Source organism: Atractosteus spatula, chromosome 19, assembly GCF_055471065.1.
Source record: "Atractosteus spatula isolate fAtrSpa1 chromosome 19, fAtrSpa1.hap1, whole genome shotgun sequence".
NCBI classification, from domain to species: domain Eukaryota; kingdom Metazoa; phylum Chordata; class Actinopteri; order Semionotiformes; family Lepisosteidae; genus Atractosteus; species Atractosteus spatula.
In genome coordinates, this window is record NC_142724.1 from 6956870 (window position 1) to 6979807 (window position 22938).

Sequence of the window (22938 nt, forward strand, 5' to 3'; positions counted from 1 at the left end):
TTTAAGAAAAAGATGGTTTATTTCCTTTTGTCCAGAACGCAACACATTCATTGACACGTTACCGCTGTCAGTAGTGACTCTAAGCTGAGTAAGCAGCGCGTCCAGGAATCTACGGAGCTTCCCATACGGTCTCGCACCCCCAGCTCTGATGGGAGATGAACAGACACATGCAATCTCTCTCAGAAGGGAAAAGAGGGGTTTCAGTGCAGCAAAAGTGGCCAGGGGCAAGGGAATCTGCCACATTAAGGAACTTTCACTTTCTTGTCTCAGCCATCCAGGACACGCCACTGTCACCCTTCGGAGAAGCAGTTATGTGAAAATACCAGATAAAAAATAAACCCTGTTTACAATACATTCGGAGAGATAGAAGAACCGTTGAAGGCATAGGCAGGGAAACCATTACTGGCTATAATAATCTACAACAGAAAAGACAACTCTAACTTGGGCTCATAAAAGACGTATAAAAAACAGACTGGTTCTAAGAAAGCAAACTTACTAGGTATCTGATTATAAAGCGGGGGGGGGGGGGGGGGGGGGATAAATACCTCTTTTCCCTCATGAGCACAGACGTGAAATAAACAACCAAGAACAATAAAGCAGGATTAAGAGCATTAGTTACAAAAAATGAGAAAGGCATTGAGGGTGCACAAACTCAGAATGCACGGAGAGATCCTAGGAAAAGCTGGACTGATCAGAACTTTGATATGGGGTTAGCTTAGTCAGCTTCTTAAGAAAACGTCTGTGTTAAGGAGAATACAGAAGGAGGCGACAGAAATCGTACCAGAAGGAAATGCTTTCTCTTTCCATTCTGCGACCTGTCTGCCGCCAGATTCTCGTGATTAGTTTCTAATACAATGCACAGCGATTGCAGTAAGAGACCAGAAAAAAACAGAAGAGCGCCAGAAAAAAACAGCAAAAATAATTTATGTTTTCATCAATAATAAATAAGAATGAGCAGAGTAACAAATGCCTAGAAACTGAAACAAAAAAAAAAACATTCTTTTGAATACTGTACATTAAGAGCTAGGACAGAAAATCACAGCCAAAAACAAAAGATTTATTTTTAAAAACCCAATAAAATGGATTTTAACATGGCAGTCTAAGGACTGCATTCAAGGGGTTTTCTATAAATGGCCGAGACTCTTTTAAGATGTTTGCTCCAAGGCGGAATATGCTCCTACTTTCTCCAAAAAAAGCATGAATATGCCAAGGAATTAACAGACAATACAGGAACTGTACAAACAGAAACTGTTCTCCACTTAAACACAGTTTAGGGCTTTGTTTGGAGAGGGAGGAAAAAATGCTCCAAAAGTTGTCCAGTAAAAACAGACCTCAGGTCACCTGGACACCCTCTGCGACAGATTAACTTCAGTATTTTACTGAAACGCAGGAAGGTATGTGGGCTTCACGTATGCACTGTGTGTGGTGTGTGCTACTGTGCGCACAGAGACACTCCTATGGCCCTGTCATGACATTCCAACTCTGCGGTTCTACAGACACACCCTACTGTATGTCCCTCATTTATTCAAAAACATACAATTCCCCCTCAAATATGTTAACAAAAGAATTACATAAATTACATTTGCAATTCTCACCTCATGCCTTTGATTAACCCATTATTCATTTTCAAAGCACTGTTTTATACAAATTGTTAAGAAAAATTGGCCTTCTTTTACACTTGGCTTCTTATTTAAAAATACCTAAAGAAAATGGATATCTTAAATACAATCTTATTTTCTGCACGGTGCTTCACCACTAGCACGTTCTCTCACAGCTTCACAATGGATACTAGAAGCCGCCAAACTCCAGTGCCATTTATAACAAGCGTACAATTTTAAAAAGAAAGGCATACCTCTTTTATACCTAAAGACTGTTTGTTTTAGAACAGGAGGCATGCTGAACCCCTTCACAACTTGTAACAAAAACTACACTGTTGAAAACATGGTTACCTGGAAACCGCAGGATCTAATACAGAGGTTATTATTTATTTTTTTTGCTCTATTATTAAATCTCGTTCTCCTCCACGGTCATTGGTGTCATGGCTGTATCTATTGTTCATCATTTCTAAAGCAGAAACAATTCGCTCTTCCCTTTCACCAATTCTGTCCGCACTGCCGCTGGGAATGAGAGTGGGTTCACTGGGAAACTGTTCCTAGGCTCATCTCCCAGCATGCTCAGTCCTGGCGTCCTTCCTGTTCTCAGTGGTACTGTTCAGGGGGCTGCTGCTGGTTTGATTGTGGAGGGGGGATGGGGCAGGGTGCAGCTCCTCATGTGGAGCAGCAGAGGGCGATCTGCTGCACCTTCCCCAACTCCATCAGCAGCTGTTTGATCCTGTGCTTCAGCTGGGGCAGTCGTGCCAGAGGCTCGGGGGGTTCCAGCTCTCCAGTGTAGTCCAGCCAGCTCTCCAGGACTAGAGACAAAGAGAGGGAAAGAAATTAAATTTTCACCGTGCTTTAGCCCTCTCGTCTGATACACATCACAGTACTCATCATGTAGGTTCCTGCACACTCATGCATGTTAAGTGTACGCAAGGATAGGCGTGCGCTCTACCTTGTTGAGCCTAGGCAGCTTGTACAAAGTTTTCAGAAAGGGACATTTTATGTTGCATGGTAATTTCTGCAAGAGATAACATGTCGCTGGGCTGTCCCAATGTCTCTACTGGGCTCCTTTCTCGAGTGGCCCATCTAGTAAAAGTGCCGATTAAGGTCGATGCTGAACTCTATGATTCAGGTTTCACAGGTTCGAACCAGTGTTGTGCCACTAGCGGACTGGGACCAGGATTCCCCAAGCGATAGTGCACAGTCTGCTATGCACCGCCAAGGGAATTCTGGGATTAGTCAGTCCGTGCCAACTTGTTGTCAGGGTGTCAGTTGTCAGCGACAACTGCAGCTTCCTGGGTACTAGCAGGCATACAGTACAGCTGGCGATAGATGTGCTGCTCCTCCATTTGGCACCTATCCTCCGGTACAGGGCTGCGTTTCTTGTGAAGTGTTAAAACACGTGTGGCTTGGAGGAGGGCCGCTTGGAGGAGAATCGACTACACTTCCTCGTTCTCACCTGTGTGTCACTCCGGGTTTTGCAGCTGAGACATGGAAATCACACAGCTGGCAGTTCCAAACCCGGTGGGAGTATAACAATAAATAATTGAAAGGTGAAAAAAGGCGCCTTGTGTTTACTGCTCCAGTACTACACTTGCTAGACCAAGCCTGCAACTATGATAAAATAAAATGATGGCCACTTTCTTGAAGACTCTGTATACTGCCACTTCCTTGATGATTAAGGAGGGCAAGCAAACAGTGTCACAGCTCTCAGAAGTGCAGAGATGAATGGAATAGCAGAGCCATGCATTCTTGTGTTTATGAGGAAGGAAACTGCTGTGCAGTATGAGGGTGGTGCTATCAGATCTGATCTTTCACAGGTCAAACCAACATGGACTTAACCTCCCACTGGTTCACAAAAAAAAACCAGCCAAAAATGCAACACAGGCTCTTCTAGAAACAGTTGAGCAACGGTGAAGATTACCATCGAGCTCCCTCTCGATGAAGTCCATCCTATGCGTGACCTCATCCTGCACGGCCTCGATGTGGTCCAGCAGGTTGATCTGCCACTGCTGCTGGAAGCCATCCGCGCCCCCCGCCCCCTCTTCCCCTGCCTTCGCTTCACTTCCTTTCTCCGGGCAGCTCTTCTTGGACACGTCGGCTTCCTGCACGAAGACGGACGGACGAACAACGCACACACACACACACAGCAGAAAATTACACCCCGGAAAAAAAAGCCAGGTTTGCGAAGGCACGGCCACCGTCCTGGTAAACACTGGCAAAGCCCTCGAAGAGGCAGCAGCTGTGCGCGATGGCAGCAGTTCAAGTGAATAAAGCGCCTTTGTTGTGGGCGTGCTCTCAGCCAAGCTGACACAGAAGACACGCACCCCGACGTTCAAGTGAAATATTTGGCTCTTTTAAGTGCGCCTTTGGCTTCTCTCTTTTTTTTTTTTTTCAACCATCGACGTACTTCTGTCATGGCCTACTGCCCAAAGGGAAAGCCCGGCGGCACACCTTGCTCTGAGCGGTCTTCTCCTGCTGCAGCTGGCCCAGCGCCTTCCCCCGCTCTGCGTCCGGGCTCCTGCCGTAGCGCTGCTCCAGGGCCAGCAGGCTGTCCCCCAGCTCGGCGCCCCGCGTCTCCACCACCAGCCGCTGCTCCACGGCCGGGTAGTAGGTGCGAGGCTTCTGGTAGCAGTGCTCGCTGGTGATGTAGGACTCCTGGAAGGACGGCACGCGGCACGGCCTCTCCGGGCTCCTCTCCCGCTCCTCCCCTTCGTCCGGCGCCCCCGCCGCCGGTGCCGGTGCGGGCACGGCCGCCTTCCTCCAGGGCCTCTCCCGCGACTCCAGCTGCTTCCAGGGCTGGCACCACAGCTTCAGGTCCGGGTGAGCCTGGCTTCTGTCGGGACGGGGAAGACAACGTCTCGCATGGTGAGGGCACACATGGAATCTAGAACTGCAAGTTCCCATTTCAGACACAGCCAGGGTGGCTACTCCAAGGCCAGCATCGCAGGGCTATAAAACCTTGGGACCTTGAGTAAGACGTGTTTAAGACTTACTGCACAGCAGCACACTCCATTACCAACGCAAAGGGTATGATCAACCCTTATAAAACGCAATTTATCAGTATTAGGCCTTAAAAAACAAAAGCTTTAAAGGTGTTTCAAATACAGTATGTGATTCCTCTATAGTTATATTTACAGTATATGATCCGTGGGCAACAACGCCACCTGGACCCCCCCTGGCTGGGAACCAATTGAGGTCTTTTTAATCGCCTAACATAGTACATCAGTACAGCGGCGAGCTGGTGCAGGACGTGAGGGACTCACTGCAGGATGCTCATCTTCAGCTGCAAGCCGTTGAGCACCTCGATCACCCGGTGCACGTCTCCTAGCAGCTGATGCGTGGCCGATATCTTCTTGGCGTTCTGGTGAGAGTAGTTTTCCTCCAGGAATGGCAGGCCATACATGTGGCCAGTGCTCAGCCAGTCTTTGTCATACCAGTACTTCAAACTCTGCCTCTGCCCTGGAGCCACAAGAGAGACTGCATGAATAATAATATTAATTGCTTACATCCACCTGGATGATACGACGGCAGCCATAGTGCGCCAGAACGCTCACCACACATCAGTTATTAGTGGAGAGGAGAACAGATGAAGCCAACTCATAGATAGGGATTATTAGGAGGCCATGATTGGTAAGGGCCAATGGGAAATTTGTCCAGGACGCTGGGGTTACACCCCTACTCTTTTCAAGAAACGCCCTGGGATTTTTAATGATCACAGAGAGTCAGGACCTCGGTTTTACGTCTCTCATCCGTGGGACGGCGCCTTTTTTTTTTTACAGTATAGTGTCCCCGTCACTAAACTGGGGCATTAGGCCCCACACAGACAGCAGGGTGAGCGCCCCCTGCTGGCCCAACTAACACCTCTTCCATCAGTATCCTTAGTTTTTCCCAGGAGGTCTCCCTACCAGGTACTGACCAGGCTCACACCTGCTGAGCTTTAGTGGGTTGCCAGCGGCGATATGGTTGCTGGCTATGAAGAGCAACATCCCGGCGAAACCACAGACACTCAGCGGCAATCCACAGTTTTACAGAACATTAAGAGCCTTTCCAGAAACAATCCAGACCTATCATGATATAGCCTTGAATGTAATATTAAGATCTTTTATTTGATGGTTTAGAGATGCTCAAAAATGTAGGATTGACAAATATTACTTCTGATTTTATTTAGGACATTTTTTAACGATTGCGTCTTTACATTCCGGTTCACGATGACCCCCTGAACCCTCATGAAGAGAGCGAGGAAGCACATGTCATCCCCTCCAACTCATCCACCCACTATTCACACACTCCGAGTGCCATGATGCTGTACAAGAGGTCCACTGGAGGTGAGATCAGTCCCTCACAGCCATTACCAGCTCTCCAACCTGCAGGATCCTGGGATGCTGCAGGGAGGGGAGATTGCTCTAATCCCAGCCCTATCCCTGGTGGTGCTGGGCCAACTGTGCCGTGTTCCTTGGGGAATCCCATTTACAGGCATCTAGTGACCAGACTCAGGTTTGCATTTACTATGCCTGGATCATAAAGCTCAACCTGTTCTCAGAACAAGCACCCTTTCTGTGCACTGCTGATCAAATAGATTTCTGCATGCTTCACTTCACTGTCTTACACAGTGAAATCTCATTTAATCTTCATCCCAGTTTAGAATGATACAGAAACACTCTCAGACTTACCTGGGGGGTCTCTGCATATGTAACAGGTGTACTTTTCAGGAACACTGTCCTCCAGCAGCCCCATGCAAATCCCATGTTGCCAACAAAAGCACTCTTCACACTGTGACACCAATCAAGAAAGGAAGACAACACTTAAAATCACTGTTATCTTGTAAGTCACATATGCGTTACAGACTGAATCAAGAAAGAGGAGAAAGAGGAGCTCCCTAGTGAAGTAAAGAAAAATATTACTCCTTTTGAAGGCCTGGAAACAATTCACAAGGACTATCTAAAGTTTCTGTGACATCAGAGGGAGACACCAAAATATCGGCATGCTACTTGTGAGGTGCAATTGTCCCACTTACTAAGTCACTAACTAAGGTAAAGTGCTGAAATACATAAAGTTTGACTATAAAAAGTCATTTTCTTGAATCAATTACCCATAAATTATTTTTTAGCAGTTTCATGTACAAACACTACATATCAGTATCAGTATGGGCAGTGGTAGCAGCTGATTTGGTTTGGTGAACTGGTGTTCACTATCGATATCAAGAAACTTGACAACCCTCAGGGCAGAGAAGCCCATTCATGTAGCCCTAAAGCATCCCCAAATGGCCATGATGATAGAATTAACCAGTAACTACAAAACAATTAACAAACTGCACAACTGCACTTCACACCGTTAAGAAGGTTAAAAGCAGCCAAACACCGGTCACAAATAAAACAAAAGTCAATCAGAATAAGAGTTCATTAGAATCCAGTGCAAACTTCGGTTATGCAAAATGTCTACCTTCCAAAGGAAGGTAAAATAATCAGACAACTAAAACAGATCGAAAGTCGGCCGACAGCAGGCGAGCGGCGAGCAACCTGGATCATGAAGTCGTTCTCCTCCTGGGCCTCGCAGACGCAGCGCACGATCTCAAACTCGCGCTGTACCGCCAGCCCACCCTCCTCCTCGGGGTTGGTGATGACGTCCACATCCTGGCTGCCCTCGTCCTCGCTCCACAGCAGGCTGTCCGTGGAGCAGTCGCTCAATGTGTCCTCGTCTGCGATGGGTGAAAAGACAAGGGCACGCCGAAAAGCGACTTGAACGCCAAGCCCGAGACAACACGCGGCGGACCAAAACTACTTATTTAAAACGTCTCCTTCTCCTTGCACTGAGCTAAGGAAGAGGAATGCAGTTAAAAAGGCCCTGGAAATGTCAGGACCTTTGTACAAACAGAAATAATTCAGTTCACCCCCCCTTGAAGACGATCCACCTAATTATTCCGCACACAAACCCATTATTACAACCTGGCAGCTACACACACAGGCAGACTATATTTAGTCCAAAAAGTGCTGCAAAATACGGTGACCAAAAAAAGGGAACAGAAATAAAGTGTATCACCTCAGATTTCTGAGCATGTGCCATTGAATAATGCTGCTCTCATATTCAGTTGAGGCTCTATGAACCATTCTTTGTTATCTGCCAAGTTCTGCTCTTCTATGAGGCAATACTTAGGCAGTAACACATGTTGCATGAAAAAAGACTTGCTGGTACTGTTGACTCTCTTGCACCAGACATGTGATTGATATCACAGTCCATTGTATGCCATAGTGACTGGACAAGATGGTGGATGTTTGGACCAACTTGCTTATTTTGTATACTAACAGTGCTCTGGCACTTAATGACTATCACTAACTCTGTTCTCTTTTTTTGAGGGGCAAAGGCTAGGGTGGGGTCCCCTTATGTAATGACTAATTACTACCAAAATAAAAACAAAACAAAAGTTATGATACCCACCATCCACTTTTATCTTTTCTGTGTTGTGTCCCGGGCTGGAGTTGTGTAACAACTTGTGTTTGTGTGAAAGGGGGAATTTGTGAGACAAATTCAATTGGGATTGAACAAATAGTTTCTTGGACGTGAAATCCCTAGAGATGTCAATATTTTCTTCACTACCCGTATACTCTGTCAAAGGGAAAGCAGATGCACAATAAGTAAACAGTTCAAAGTGCAGAACATGAACGTCATAAAATGCAAGCCACGCCACAGACGAAAAAAAAAAGTTTCAAACAAGATCTAGCTAGCCTAGACAGAACGGCTACCAAAATGAAATTCTCTGGAAACATTGAGAACTAAACATGAGAATATAAGATCCATGCAAAAACCAAACTGCTGATTTTGCATGTCTTAGGACACAAATCAGGAGAATCACTTATCAGACAGTGCACAAAACATCTTTTATCAATACTTGGTTTAACTATATTGCTGTTTTAACCAGACAACCAAGGATTGTCAAGAACAGACATGTCATTACTATTAGAGGATTCATATAACTTAACCCTCTCACTATTACATCCTAATGATTCTCTTAGATTATTTCTCAAAGAAAAAAACATTTCGTCCTTCTTAAGACTGCAGCAAAAATGTATCATCTTGTATGCCTTTAACTGTTTATAGTGGTCAGTACTACGAGCCTAACCACAAGCCTACAAGCATAAACACTACGAGGCACTGAAACAAAACCGAGCCAGCTGAGGACTGATGCATGACTTGCATGTTAAGTAGCTCTTTTATTGCTGTGGAGCTTGTCTGTACCCAGGTTAAGTAATGTAACTGATGGAAACAAGTGTAAACACAGCACCGGCGCTCATGCCTGACAACGTAAGGCTCAAGCACAGGTCCAGACAACGGCACATCCTCTCGCTAGGCTACACAAGGCTCAGCTGGTGCGAAGTCTGAACCTCCCCTGGTCCCATAAGAAACTCTCCTTAGCTAGAAAAGTTGAATTCACATGCGGGACGAGCTAGAAGTGTTCCTTCCACTGCGGTCTCCACTAAGGCTCTGTTTCACACTGCACTCTCCCTGTGCTTTCATGCAGGAGTGGTAACTTTGGCACATTATCTCACTCTTCTTCACTGAAAACTGTGGGTAACCCACTTGCAATGATGTCAAGGAATCTATTTTATTATTTCATGTTCATTTTATTTTGACAGTATAGTGTAGGATAACTTTTTTTACTAAATGTATTTACTGTATATTTTTAATGGTGTTCTTTATTTGATCAAACTTTTTTTTACTCAGTTATTTCATTTCTCTCCCTGGATATAACCAGGAGAAGTTTCCTTTCTCTCTCTACATCATGGCCTTGCTGTCAAGCCCCCTCTGTGATCAGCACACAAACCTGCTAACCATTACAGGACAATAGTGTGCTCTCCTGTCCCTCCTTCCTCACCTGCACACAGCTAGGGCTGAGAAGCGAGGATCGTGAGTGGTTAATCTCTGTACGTATTCACGCAATGGCTAAAAAAGAGCCTTTTTCGACATACATAAGATTTGGGTTACATAAACGCTGAACCCTGATGTAACCTAGAGAGAGGGTGTATTTAATCCTTTCTGACGCCTCAGATCTAGCGCAGATGCAACACCTTTGAACATCAATCTAAAAACGGACCAATCTCTTCCTTTGGAAGGAACTGCTTTCCCCCAACAGAAGAATACAGACGTGATCATACTTGCAGAAGATTCAACGTGTCCCAAGTCTGACCACGATAACAACAAGTAGACATGGGACACAAGACCAGAGATACTGACTTACTGGTGTTAATGCCTGTCTGTCGTCAGTGTTTGAAAGCAGACCAGCCTGGGAAACAATTAGAAGCAGAGCAGCACATGAAAGGGCATTATTTTGTTTTTCCCCCAATTGTCTCTTAGGTTTTGTGTCTGTGTTCCATCAGATATTTTACTTCAGGAAACAGACCTCCTTGGTAAATTAAAATCTCTAGGCCAAAACGAACAGGGAGAGGAAGACACCAGTGTAAAATCTTCACATCTTTTAAAGGTCTGATCTTCAAAGAGGTGAAGTGCGTAAGCGTTTTCTTTACCAGATTTGGACTTCTTTTTCTTTTTCTTCTTTTTCTTCAGTTTAATTCTCAGAAAGTCTCTGTGTTTCTTCTCTCTTGCCTTCTCTTTGTCTTTCACAACTGAAAAACATGAAAGGACGGTGATTCACTGATACCAAGAGAGGATGGTGATTACAGACTTCACAATCTCTCCTCAGCCTTTAAAGGGACACTACAGCTAGAGGTTTCAGAACCCCCCCAAAAATAAAAATTGGGTATATCAATATTACAAAAATCATTATGACACACGGTATGTTTAAAAGTTTCAATTGAATTACAATATTTCAACATCTACATTTTCACAGCATACTGGTTTACTCTTTACTAAACCAAGATGCTGGAGGTTGATGTGAAGTAACTCTCTTATCTCCTGTATCACTACTGTACAGTCTTCTCTGTTGGTAATGTGTGTCTTCCTTGTTGTATTGGGCTGTGCTGTAAAATACATTTCCCTTAAGGGTTAATAAGGCTTGAACTGAATTTAATTGACAAATACAGAAAAGAGAAACAATGTAAAATATAAAAGAGGAAACAAAACTAAAGCATAAGGGAATCCCGAAGGCAGCTTGTGTCCTGCTGCAGGAACGTACTGACCTGCCTCAATGGCACTCTTCTCTCTCTCCTTATCCTGCTGTTTGCGGTTGGACTTCTCAATCTGGTTCTCTTTGCTCTTCTCTCGCAGGGAGGGCCTGTGGTTATTCAAACTGTTGACAGCAGGGGGCGCCGACGTCCTCCTCTTCTCATTTAGTCTTCCAGCTTTTGTATCGCCTCGTGGGGACTGCAGGGTCCTGTGAGGACTGTGAAATGGGAGGTCTGCGAGACAAAGACGAAAAAAAAACAATGCACAGTGCGCTACAATTATCAGACAAACTGATACATGCATTATACTGGCAGTATACCTTCTGAACATTTAAACCTACAACACAGAATCTTGTCAAAATCAGGCATAAAGACAGTCAGCTACAGAATCAATTAAGAGATTTATTAATGTTCCTTAAGTGGTGTGGGACATTTAGAACTATACAACAGGGGAACACATGCAACCCTGTAAAATCCAACCTCTAGATTTTTATGGACCTAGATCTCTGCCATTTCAGTTTTATTAATATTTTTTAAATGCTGACCACACCAGTTTTCTCCCTGAAAACATCTTTTTTTGCCTGGAAAAATGTCCTATTGTAGAACCTCCTGGACAGTGTTTAACCTGTTACGGCTGTTGGGCCTTGAATGTCCCACCAGTGGAAGAAGTCTATGAACATGAGGAACAGTACAAAACATGAGGAGTTCACTGAGAGTTAGTAGCTAATTGATCCAAGAATCTTATCTTAAGAGAAGCCATGGTAGTGGCTTCAACCACATGGCTGGTATGAACTCTGACCCTGGGCCTCAAAGAGGAGGGAGGGAATTTATTCAGTGAGCTGTCACTTCTCAACGTCCTTACACACAAGGTTACAATCTCTCCGAGTTCAGAACAGGGCTGACTTACGCAACGAGGCCGAGATGGTCCGTCTCCTTTTGGGGCTGTCCAGGGCGGCCTGTTTCTCCGAGGCGCGCGTCTGGACGCTCCTCTTGGGGCTCTGGTCACTCTCGGCGCTTTTGTCCACTCCGTGGTAGTATTTCATGTGGTAGTGCAGCAGCTTGGCCTTCCGGAAGGACTTGTGGCAGTCGGGGACTTTGCACTTGAAGGTGTTGTGGTCCAGGTCCAGGGCCGTGGGGGACTGCTTTATGGCTGTATACACTGCACACAAACACCCAGGACACAAGAGGACATTGAGAGGTCTCCCGCTCACGGCCCGGGCCCAGTCAGACGTACTTGTTCCTGACTGAGAAGGAGATACTTACAAGGTTCCCTGCTGTACTTGTTGGGGTTTGGTGGGTGAGGCTGCCGTCTCACAACAGGGGCTACACAAGACAAAAAAAAAAAAATCAAGGCCCAGGTTTCACTCCAGAAGCTTGCAGTTTCTGTTGCTAATGCTTTATTGCTTGACACCATTACTGAACAGAGCCATCACTTTGAGTCTGCCCAATTATTATAAAAAGGAAAAAGCTGGCCCGAGTCACCTTTTACTATTCATCCAAAGTGCCCCTCTTTCTTAAGGTATCATCAGCAGAGGCTAAATTCTAAATTCAACAGTCTCTTGTAAAAGACATCAGAAGTCGGCAGTCTTTATCAAAAAGCACTGCTATTCCAATTTCATTCACAAGGCTGCTTGACAACATAATAAAGTTCTCCTCTGCCTGGTGACTCCATACCTTGTTCTCCGACGACACTTGCTCCTTCTCCAGATGTTTTGGTGCTCTCGGTCAGACCTTCTCCAGCCTCTCGCGCCTCCTTATCACTTGACACAAGAACAAGGGACTCTGGGAGGACGTTTGAAGACTCCTGTTTCTCCACTTGAGCCGAGGAATCGGTTGCAGGCTTGAGCTCCGACTGGCTGCAGTTGTCTACGGAGAGGAAGGCCAGGGAACAGTAAGAACATGTTTGCACGGACACAAAGCCACAGAAGATGAAGCACAATTAGCCGGGTCGCAGAAGAGACAGAGCAGGGGGCTGCTTATTAAGTCATCTATTGAAGCAACCAAAATCCAAACACTGAACCTGTTGAGGTCTCCTTAAGCTGGCTTTCGGACTGAGACGCGAGCTTGGGTTCAAGGGCTTCTGAGGTGGTCTGGGGGGGCTCTGGCTTGGCCCCCCCACCAGACAATCTGGATGACCTTCTTCGGCTTCTGTCGGTCTCCCTGCTGCTGTCCTGACTCACCTTTCTGGACGCTAGACAACAGGACACACCACACAGGACACAGATTGAGCTGCTGCCGTCGATATGAAACCACTCGGATGTGGGAGTCTAGCCCTTCCCTTCCAGCAGTGCAGCGCATACAGGCTACTTCCAACGGAGGAATAGCTCAGCAATTAACTTCCCACGCACACAAAACTGAGACGCTGTTATCTTTTTAAAAAACAAGACTGTTTGGTCTAAGGGTAAAAAAAGTGAAGTACACAAAGTGAAGTGAAGTGTTTTAATTGAAAAGCTCGGCAGCATTACAATTTCCAGTTTTAATTTCTTGTCTAATAATTAGCTCTATTCTGGAGCATGACTGATACGACCTCTCATCAAAGAGAGACGTTTCATTAATACCATAGCATTTAAACAGGAGTTTGATTGAAGTGGCCCCAAACGGTTTGGTTTCTGTGACCCAGATGCTCTTAAAGATCATACAGTACCTGTGACTGTGTCGAGCTTAGTTCTCTTTGATGGTGTGTTCGGTACCAGAGAGATTTTTCTCTTTCTCAGCTCCAGTACTCCACGGAGGCTTTCAGGGGATTTAGCTTCAAGAAAAAGAAAAGCATCAGAAAATATAATATTAAAAAATCATTCTGTGACATATGTAGTTACAAAGTCATAATAACAACACCAACCAATAAAACAGCAGTAGCAAGAATAATAGTGGGACAATTAAAAATGTTTAAGGATATTAATATATGGCCTTTTTTTCTTGCTAACAAACCTGAAAAAAATGGCATTATTTAATAAAATTATTTTTTAAACATTTACTACTCTTTGAAATACTTAGGAAAACTATCATTATAATAAATTTCTAAGACTGTGATAAGTCATGAAGACTATTAAGAGGACCAAAAGCCTTCAACTAAAGACTGCTTCATTGAAACCCTCCTTAAAAAAGGCTTCTCGGCATTGGACAATTGTTCCAGTGAAAATCTACTGCTAAAGCTCACAGCCAGGTCATTTAATAGATAAGAACGCAGTCAAAATGCTTAAAATCCAAGGCAAACCAAGTCACTCTGCATTACAGTCAACAGCCTTTGAGGGGTAGGAAAGGCCAAGTTATTTCTTGTACTATGAGCAATACAGCCAAAAAGATTTTCTTTAAAAAAAGAGAAAGATTTCCAAGTGGTTTCGTGTTTTGGGTAATCTCCAAAACAAACTGGACGGGCTGAATGTGACGCATCTCGCACCGAGACGTCAGACAGACCTGCTGAGGAAGGCCGGCCTCGTTTCCGCCGGCCGCGAACAGGGCTCCCTGAATCCCCTTCACAGGGCTGTGTGTCCGCGGCTGACCCTGCTGCGCCTCCGACGTCTTTATCGGCATGTTCCTTCAAGGCTGCCGGCTCCCCATCGCCCCCCTCCCGGCGGAGATCCTGGGGCTGCCCCCCGGACCCCCCGGGCCCGGCTTCTGCCGCCGCCTGCTGCTGCTGATCTTCCTGCGGTCGCTGCTCTGCTGCCTCCCCGCCTTCGCCCCCCGTTTCCATCGGCTCTGCTGCCCCCGGCTCCCCCTCCATGCTGGGCTCCCGCCGCCCCTCGCTCTTGTCCGCTGTGCGATCACGGTCCCCACTCTCCCGCCTCACTCTCTTCCCCTCGTCCTCGGGGTCCCCCTGCCGCTCCGGCTCCTGCTCCAGCTCCGGCCTGCTCCGCCGCGCCTCCTTACTCTTCGCTTCCCTGGCGTCGGTCCTGTCCCTCGGGTCTCTCCCGTTCGCCACCGCCCTCGCGCTCCGGTCGCCTTTCACAGAACGCCTGTCCTTGTTTCTGCCTTCCATTTTGGATTTCCCTCCATTTTTCTGGTGGGAGAAAAAAAAAACACCTCAGCAAGCTTAACGTAACTTTCCTGACATTCTTAACCTTTCCTGGGTTTCTACACAGAGGAGGGCAGCCACTTCTCTGACAGTGAGCTGGTGATATTTATACAGCTTTTAACTGCTGAAAATGAATTCAACAAAGCTGAGAGGTAAATTAAAGTTAGGAGAAAATATTCTCATATTGGCATTAAGGCAATATATTTAAAAAATGTTCAACTGGTATATACACTGATTCTATGCAGTTTTTATGAAATCTTTCCAGGGAAAAAGGTAAAAACTGTGGAGCTTCTTACCTCCCTGCGAAATGGCTTGACATGGATCCCTTTCACATTCTGAATAACACCATCAAAAAACTTCACAGTGTAAGAAGCTGAAAGAAAAACACATTAGGATTGAATTACTTTGAGCTGCTGATGGAGGATGTGCTTCTAACATTTCATCCCAGTACACCCTCAATATGCATCCATAACTGGTGAAGTCTCTAATTAACACAATAAATCACACCAGAGCAAAGTGTGTTTGCAAAGAACAAAAACCTGTCATCTGCAGCACTTTTGTCTAATTAACAGGAATGTTTATAAAAAGAACATGTAACTGAGTCCTACACATGGAAATTAAATTTCAGTTTATAAAACCAGACAAACTCTCTGCCCATTTTCTTACTTAACTGAACAAAATCAAATCAATTTAATATCATGACTGCTCCTTTGGAGCTATAGTATAGAGAGGAACTGTACTGCCCAAGGGAAGCCACTAGTGTGTGCTAAAGAGACAGCCACAAAGATATTTCCCCAAGGCTTAATAAATTAATTCACACTGAGTGAATGCGTGAGGAATACAAACATGGATTTTCACAAGGCACTTACTGTTGTAAAAGGAGGGTCTTTGTACTTTTGTGTTGTTACGTAAACTGGTATATACTGTCAGGCAGGTGGACAAAGGCAGGAGATAATAATTTTACGTATTAAGTCTAGTATAATATCTTCACTCTTTTCTTAATTGTGTGAAAAAACATGCACATTAAAGCCAACATACATCATACACCCTTGAGAATGTTTCCCAGCGGCCATCCTGGAGCAGGGATTTTCTCTTATACATGCACATATAACAGGTGTTTGCGACACCCCAGAAATGTTCATACTAACTTGACATTATTTCGTACCTCAGAAGGGTCAGTGTTAGAAGTTAGAATTCAGAAATGTGCTTCATTTTCTAAAGGAAGGTAAAACAGGAAAAAGCTGTCTGTGCTCTGCTGTCCTCTCCCTACAGCGTTTAATAGCTGTTAATCGGTGCCGACTAACCCACAACTTCTTCCCAGGAGTCACCTACCATCTTTATTGACAGCCAAAACCTTGGCAGGGTAGAACCGACAGTCAGACCAACTTGCCAGAACCTTTTCGTTCACCCGGAAACCCTGCAGACGTGGGGCAGAAGATAAAAACAAGTTTATTTCACAATTCAAGGCAAACCGTGGGCCTTATAAGGATGCGTTAGGTTAGTCCTCACGGAGAACACTGTGTCAAGTTTGGTCACCGCGCTACAAGAAAGATACTGCTGATTCAGAGGCAGTACAGAGGAGAGCAACCAGCTTCATTCGGGCCGGAATAACTAGGTCAGCAGAGACACAGGGATCAGGAACACAAGTGGAAATGAAGTGTAGGCACACTCAAGACAGGAAAACAAGAGACAGACGATTATGGGAGTTTGGAGGGAACTCTCAAGTGTTTGGAGCGGAGTCTGTGAAATTCTCACAGACAGGGGTAGATTCTTTAATCACTACGCTCCTAGGAATGAAACGAGCACGATGGGCCAAATAGCTACCTCACGTCTGTGACCTTTTGCAGGTTCTTGTAAAAGAGAGAGCAGGTCTCAAACAGCAGCAGCTGCCCTCTCCCTTCACGCAGGGCCTGATGCAGACATTTTTTGAAGATGGCTGCTCTTAACGGCAGAGCAGAAGAGACGTTTAGGAGAGGTTTTGCTTTCAAATCCAGGGATCTAGGCGCTGCGAGGCAGCCAGGATGAGGCGCGGGGACTCTTCTGGAGACACACTTACAGGTACGCCTTCCTCCTCCTGCAGGCCTTCCTTCCTCAGCTGGACTCTCTCCACGGGCCGCAGGTAAGGGCTGGCCCAGTCAAACCATTCGTCGTAGCGGTGACTCCACTGTCTGTAGTGAATCAGCACCTTCTCGTCCTCGTAGTCAATCTTCTCGATGTTCGCCGCATACCTGCACGAGCCGGCATAACGCGCTTTAGTCGGTCACCAACATCCACCGCACGCCAGTTTTAGCGTGTAAAAAGTTAAAAAAAACATAAAGGAAAAAGGAAATAAATCTCAGAGCAACTTGGGGGGGGGGGGGAGAAAGAAAAGGAGAAACTCACCAGTTCTTCAGGCTGTCCCGAGCCTCTAACTGAGCTCCCACCTCAAACTTAATTCCCCTCCTGTTTGGTGGTGTCTTGCTCATTCTGTTGACATTCAAAACTGCAGGGCAAGCCAAAGGAAGGGAGAATCAGACAGAGAACACAGCAGGGATTAAACAGCAGCAGGTTGGTCCAGGCCTGGGACACTGTGCCTGCCAGCTTTCTAGGTCTCTGTAAAGCACCAACACCTGAAGATCTGCAATAAGCTGGCACACTGGTGCCCTTTAACCAATAATGCGCTGCTTTGTGTCATTAGGAGGTGAGTGTGTATACAAACTTGCAGACACAGAAGACCTGCAAGACCTGGGATGAGACCACCCTGTTTGAAGACAGTATTCCTAATCCCAGCCTCTCCCTCCCAGGCTCCTCCTGGTTTGTATTCTAGCCGAGCCCATGGTTACTTCGTTTAACACTTCAATTTGAGCAATAATTAATTAGATGCTAAATTCATTTTTTTTTACAAAGTTTTAAGCTTTTACGTTAGCAGCTTTAACACTCTCTGTAAATCCTAAGTAATGTAATTCTAAGTTTTTAAAAACAATAAAAAATTAACAGAATTTCTGTGAATGCCTTTTGGATGTTGATGATCTCAGTTATTACTGTTAAGCTTTTGCTCAAAATTTTCTATGGAGTTTTTAATATAAAAGTAAAAGTATGACTGGCAACTTAATGTTATTTACCGCTTGTACGGAGTAACATGCTTTGCCAAGAGGAGCCTACTGTTTGACTATTCTTTCGATAACTATCCTTCAGAACCATGTTTTACATGAAATAATAGATTAAAAACCATTAAACATACCAGAAGATAGCAGAAAAGAAACATCCTGGAAAATGTATATACTGTAATAAACCGTTGACATTTTGGGCAACCATTAAAAATGACATATAAAGTAAAATTTATAATTTTTTTGTCCAGAAACAATAGAAATTGGGTTATGATCAGAGAAAAGTGTGAGAAGTATTGTCCTTGACTATACATACAATGCTTGACAGTTAAATTGCTGAACCGATGTAAAGGAAACATATAAACACTGTGGAACTGTCATAAGCACCAGGTCTTGAGTACACAAAGCACTAATGTGTGCAGCCACACAGGGTGAAAGTCAGCTTTCAGTTTGTGAAACTGCCACACTCCCACTGCGTGCCTGAACACCTTGGACCTGTCTCTTCACTCCCTACAGCAGAGTCCTGTCTCCCCTGCTATTTTAATTAGACATCACTGTGACACCACCTCTGCAATTATGCAGTGGGAAGAAAGCAGGCAGAAGGCAGCCGACAGGCCAAGAAGCAGTAATTAAAGATCAACAAGGTGACGAAGATTGAGAGGCATCAGGGATCCAAGATGTCTACCACAGAACGTTAAGCTCTTCTGTTGACGCTGCAGAAAACCGAAGCTAGCGAATCTCGAAGGCCCTTCGAAAGGACTTCAGCGCCTTTAGATTGAGGGTCTAGGCCTATTTCATTGCGTGATGGGTTAAAATTTAGGGGTTCACCTGTGCAAAAATGTCTACATCTCAACAGCAAATACTCCAGCCGAAATTGTGTTTTGGAATAAGTCGACATAATCAAACAGTGATATTTTTGATAAGGACGAAAACATCCTAAACCCATGAGTGTGAGCTACGAAATGACAGGATGCAGTGTCCCCAGGGATGCTTTAAATAGAGTAAAAGGAAGAAACCCTTAAGAGTCAACCCTCAAGTCCACTTTCACTGTTGTGGCTGGGATGCAGATATTAACAGCTTTAACAGAGCACTGGGGAAAATAACACTCAAGGACAACTTTAAACAGTTTTAAGACTGAACGTCAAAATCCTCTTGACCACTTCAACAGTATACTGCTGTAATGCAGAAATAAACTTAGAATGTGAATCACTGTCTTCTCGTATTTAAAATGCAGAAAAATAAAGATATAGTGCGTATAGAGATAAATTATGTGTGGTATGAGAAATACAATACAAAGACAGTATAACTACACACATCGGTCTGAATTCTCCCACATGGCTAGGCAAATATTTCAAATTATTCTCCTAATTGCAAATACAGTTTACAGCATTCCCAGTCATCATAATAAAATTGTTTAGTATACAGTCTTCAGTAGCGGTGTTGTTTTATTGTGTCTAAATTACAACACATGACAACTACACATGCTTTAATTCTATACGATCCTCAACCCTTTTGGATAGAGTGGGGGTTTAACCCAAACACACGCACAGTTATTGGGAAGGAAGACATGGCTAATTATGTAGGAAATATCTCGGGATTTCCCACGTGGGAACACTGCAGAGCAAGAAGCCACCTGGAATGCATGCTGCAGCAAGTCTCCACCCTGTTATCAACCTTAAAGAGTTGTTTGTGCTCAGACAGGAAAGCGGCACGGGGCTAAGAATATGAGTGTTTAATCAGGACAGAAGTCACTGACTCATTTTTACACGCATTCTGCTTTCCTGGCTTTTACGCCAGTGATATCAGCAACTGATTATAGCTATACAAACTTCCCACGAAAAAACAAAGGTGTCGCCTTTTCCTTCGGCTCACTCAGAGGGCACGGTGCCGTGTTTCCAGGTTTTCAGTGGGCGTGGCCTGTGGCCTCAAGGGAACCAGTCTCTACTGATATAAGCAGCTGTAAAGAAGTGTCCCGGATTATATCCTGAAGTCATTTCAGAGTCAATTCACAATGACAAACTCTACACTACTACATGAGGCAAATTCTTGTTATGATCATAATTAACACATACTGGTTGATTAAACATTAAACAAATAAAAAAAAAACTCCTCTTTTTCAGCTGTCTGAACTCTACTGCTTGAAGAGCATGAAAATGAGGTAAACAGAAATGAGAACAGGAGGTGCTTCTGGACACAATGAGTGTGAAATACCCTGCCATGTTCTTGAAGCCAATATCCTGGCCTATTTCACACTACAACAAATCCTTTAGCTACTAACGGTCATAAGGCCTAGTTGTGTTGAATGGTACTTTTGTTTGTAACTGTTCTTATGCTTTACCGAAGGAAAAAAAGCTCCCAAAATAAGTTTACAGACAAGTTCAGGGAATGTTAAGCAATTGGGCTTGGTCAGTACTGGGATGGGAGACCTCCAAGGAAAACCAGGTTGCTACTGCAAGCTATCTGTGGAGCAGTAAGTGGCACTCTTCATTATAAACAGGTATTACCAAGAACCAATATCTCAGGAAGGTGGCGCTCTTCACTATAAACAGGAATTACCAAGAACCAATATCTCAGGAAGGTGACTGGGGACAGAGTGCTGAAGGAAGAGCAGGGGTTTTAGCTCAATTCTACTTTGAAGAGGTTCTAGCAGGGAGACGATTCAGCATGCAGGAACAGGTAAAAGTTCATTCCATGCTGAAAGGTAAGAAACACTACATTTTGGCAAGTAGGTGAATTAGCTGCTGTGAAAACTGGCCCTGTGGTGAATGTGTGTATCTGCCCTGTGATGGACAAGCGTCCTGTCCAGGGTGTATCCTGCCTTTCGCTTGCTGGGCTAGGCTCCAGCTCACCTCCCCATCCTCACAGCCCTGTACTGGATAAGTGCATCGGATAATTAAGTACTGGATTCCACTGCATCCTTCATTGGATTATGCAAATCCAAACGTCCTTTGCTGTTAATTAACAGCAGTCAGAGTCCTGGACCTGAAAAAACGCATGCACACACCCTCGACAGTGGCTTGAATATCCTGCACCTATCCTTTGCCTTTTAGGAAAGGGGGGGGAGCTTCCTATCTAGTAACAGCAGGTGGCAGGCAACTTCCTAAAAACGAAAGCTTTGCATTTTCATTTCACCTCAGGGGAGTGAATCTACTGAAGAACGAACCAACCCACACGGGAAGTTCCCTTATTTTTAACACCGTTTGAGTCCAAGACAGCCTGCAATCCCATCTGGAACCTTCTGCTCATCTTTTTTTCCCATTACGTAACATTAAAGAGAAACACTGTCAAAAACTAGTTATTAGTTCAATAGTATAGCAACGATAGTTCAACCCTTCCAACTTATCAACCAACCTTATTAGCCAACTATTAAAAACTACAGGTTTGACAATGTAGCTGTGTTAAAGGCACAGCTCCCGTATTATTAAAGTAAGAAGCTGAGCATCCAGTCACGTGTACTTTCCAACTGTCTACTCGTTTCAATAATTATTAGCTTTTTATACCAATATTGTAATATTGCCAATAAACGTAAAAATCGCATTACAGTTAGTTTTGTTGCTATACATAGAACGTTTGATATATTCAGTGTAGAAAAGCCTGAATAAAAATAACTCTTTGAGTTACGATTTTTTTTTTGTATTTTAAGGTATTATTTGGGAATCAGAAAAGGAGGGGGCACTGGGCGTCAGCTCCAGGTTTTCAAAGAAGCTACATAAAACGCTGCGTTTATTTCTCTGCCGGCTTGAAGAGGCAACCTCTCGGTGAGCTGCTGCCGAGGACAGAACAATATGCGCCATGTGAAGCTCAAGCACACGTGTGACCCCAGGCTTGCAAACCGGAGGTGTTCCCTCGGCCCTAGTGCAAATCGCCGTTGTAAGACGGTGGGGCAGGCTGTGTGTCACCGAGCCCCGACCCGGAGCCTCGCATTTCAAGTTGCGGAGCCGGAGGACAATCACTGCAGCTGCCGAGCACAAGTCGGGAGCGGAGTGACGCAAATGGCGCGCAATACGTTTCTCGCCCGTTGTTTATGCCACTACCGCGGGCTCCCGGACGAGTGAATTCCCCTCTTAAAACGGGGTGCCGTCCCGTTTGCGAAGTCGGGAGACTTCTGCTGGCGCCGCAAGGTCTGCTTTATGGATCAACCCGAGATACTGGATTAACCGTTTTATTACAAGCACCGCCTGGGTTTTGTTTCCTGCGTGCACAAAAAAAAAACGTGGATCCCTCCACGAAACAAATATCACCTCCAGCCACCTCCGACTCCACAGAGAAGCCAACGGGGACGTGCTAAAGCATCTCCTCGCTAAGCACAAGGTGGACGTTGCTCTTTGAAACACAAAGTATTTTCAGGATTTCGGCGTTTTAAAGACGGAAAAGTAAAACCCCACATTGCCGATACTCTCCGCCCGTTTGCCGATTTCAGAGAAGCTTACTGGCTGCCGGCTCTGACAGCAGCGGATTCGAGGCGCCTGATTGGACGAGCCGCTTGTCAATCGTTCGGCCGACTTTGCCGGGGCCTCTCCGGCCTGCACACATCAGTCTGCCGTAATTACTACACGAACTGAGAAGGGGACTAACTTCCCAGAAAACAGGAGAAAAAAAAACCTTCCCCCCCGAATCATCGGGAAAAAATTACATCAACGCTTCGGCTCTGCAAAACAAACCATCGCGAAAGCCACTCCTTACATACCCCCCAAACCTGCCCTTCACGGGACAAAATCTTTCTATTTTCTCCAAAGTGTGAGAATAGCATCACTCTCGAGGAGACACATGCGGCAACTTTATTTTTTTCCCCCTCCTGATGCATGGCATCACAAACACTTCACATGGCAAATAAACAATGATGAAGGCTGAGTCGCACGCAAAACGTCGTCCCTAGCCCCGCTTCGACGTGGGAACGGTCTTTACCTTGTATTTTCTTACGTGATCCCCCGCTGATGATGCATGTACAGTTAGCTACTCCTTCCCAGACTCTAGCGCACTGCCACCCTCTCGGTGTCGGCTGCCCACGCAGTTTATTTTCCCTGCGTGTGTGTGAGCGGAGAGAGAGACTCCGACTGCTGGCCTTCTGCGCTTGCGCCGGCGCGCCAGGCGCTCTTTCTGATTCAAGAAGTGTAGAATGTTCCCTT

General features: G+C 45.2%; 1 protein-coding gene across 5 annotated transcripts; it reads right to left on the reverse strand.

The window, feature by feature from the left end:
* phf20b (PHD finger protein 20, b) lies at nt 1–22884 on the reverse strand. 5 transcript variants are annotated; one of them, XM_088937343.1, is made up of 20 exons: nt 22718–22875; nt 17109–17208; nt 16783–16954; nt 16059–16143; nt 15023–15099; nt 14129–14711; nt 13359–13463; nt 12735–12905; nt 12389–12580; nt 11978–12037; nt 11622–11873; nt 10730–10948; nt 10118–10216; nt 8034–8201; nt 7118–7296; nt 6272–6371; nt 4865–5078; nt 4053–4434; nt 3523–3703; nt 1–2410 (listed from the first exon to the last, which is right to left on the reverse strand). In XM_088937343.1, exons 2-20 carry the CDS (start codon nt 17189–17191, stop codon nt 2268–2270), a joined length of 3465 nt encoding a protein of 1154 aa, XP_088793469.1. In that variant the 5' UTR covers nt 17192–17208; nt 22718–22875; the 3' UTR covers nt 1–2267. The 5 variants fall into 5 exon arrangements, with proteins under 5 accessions (XP_088793469.1, XP_088793466.1, XP_088793465.1 ...); XM_088937340.1 differs by lacking the exon at nt 12735–12905 and having other exon boundaries at nt 4865–5060; nt 22718–22884; XM_088937339.1 differs by lacking the exon at nt 12735–12905 and having other exon boundaries at nt 22718–22884.
* Nucleotides 22885–22938: the final 54 nt, after the last annotated feature.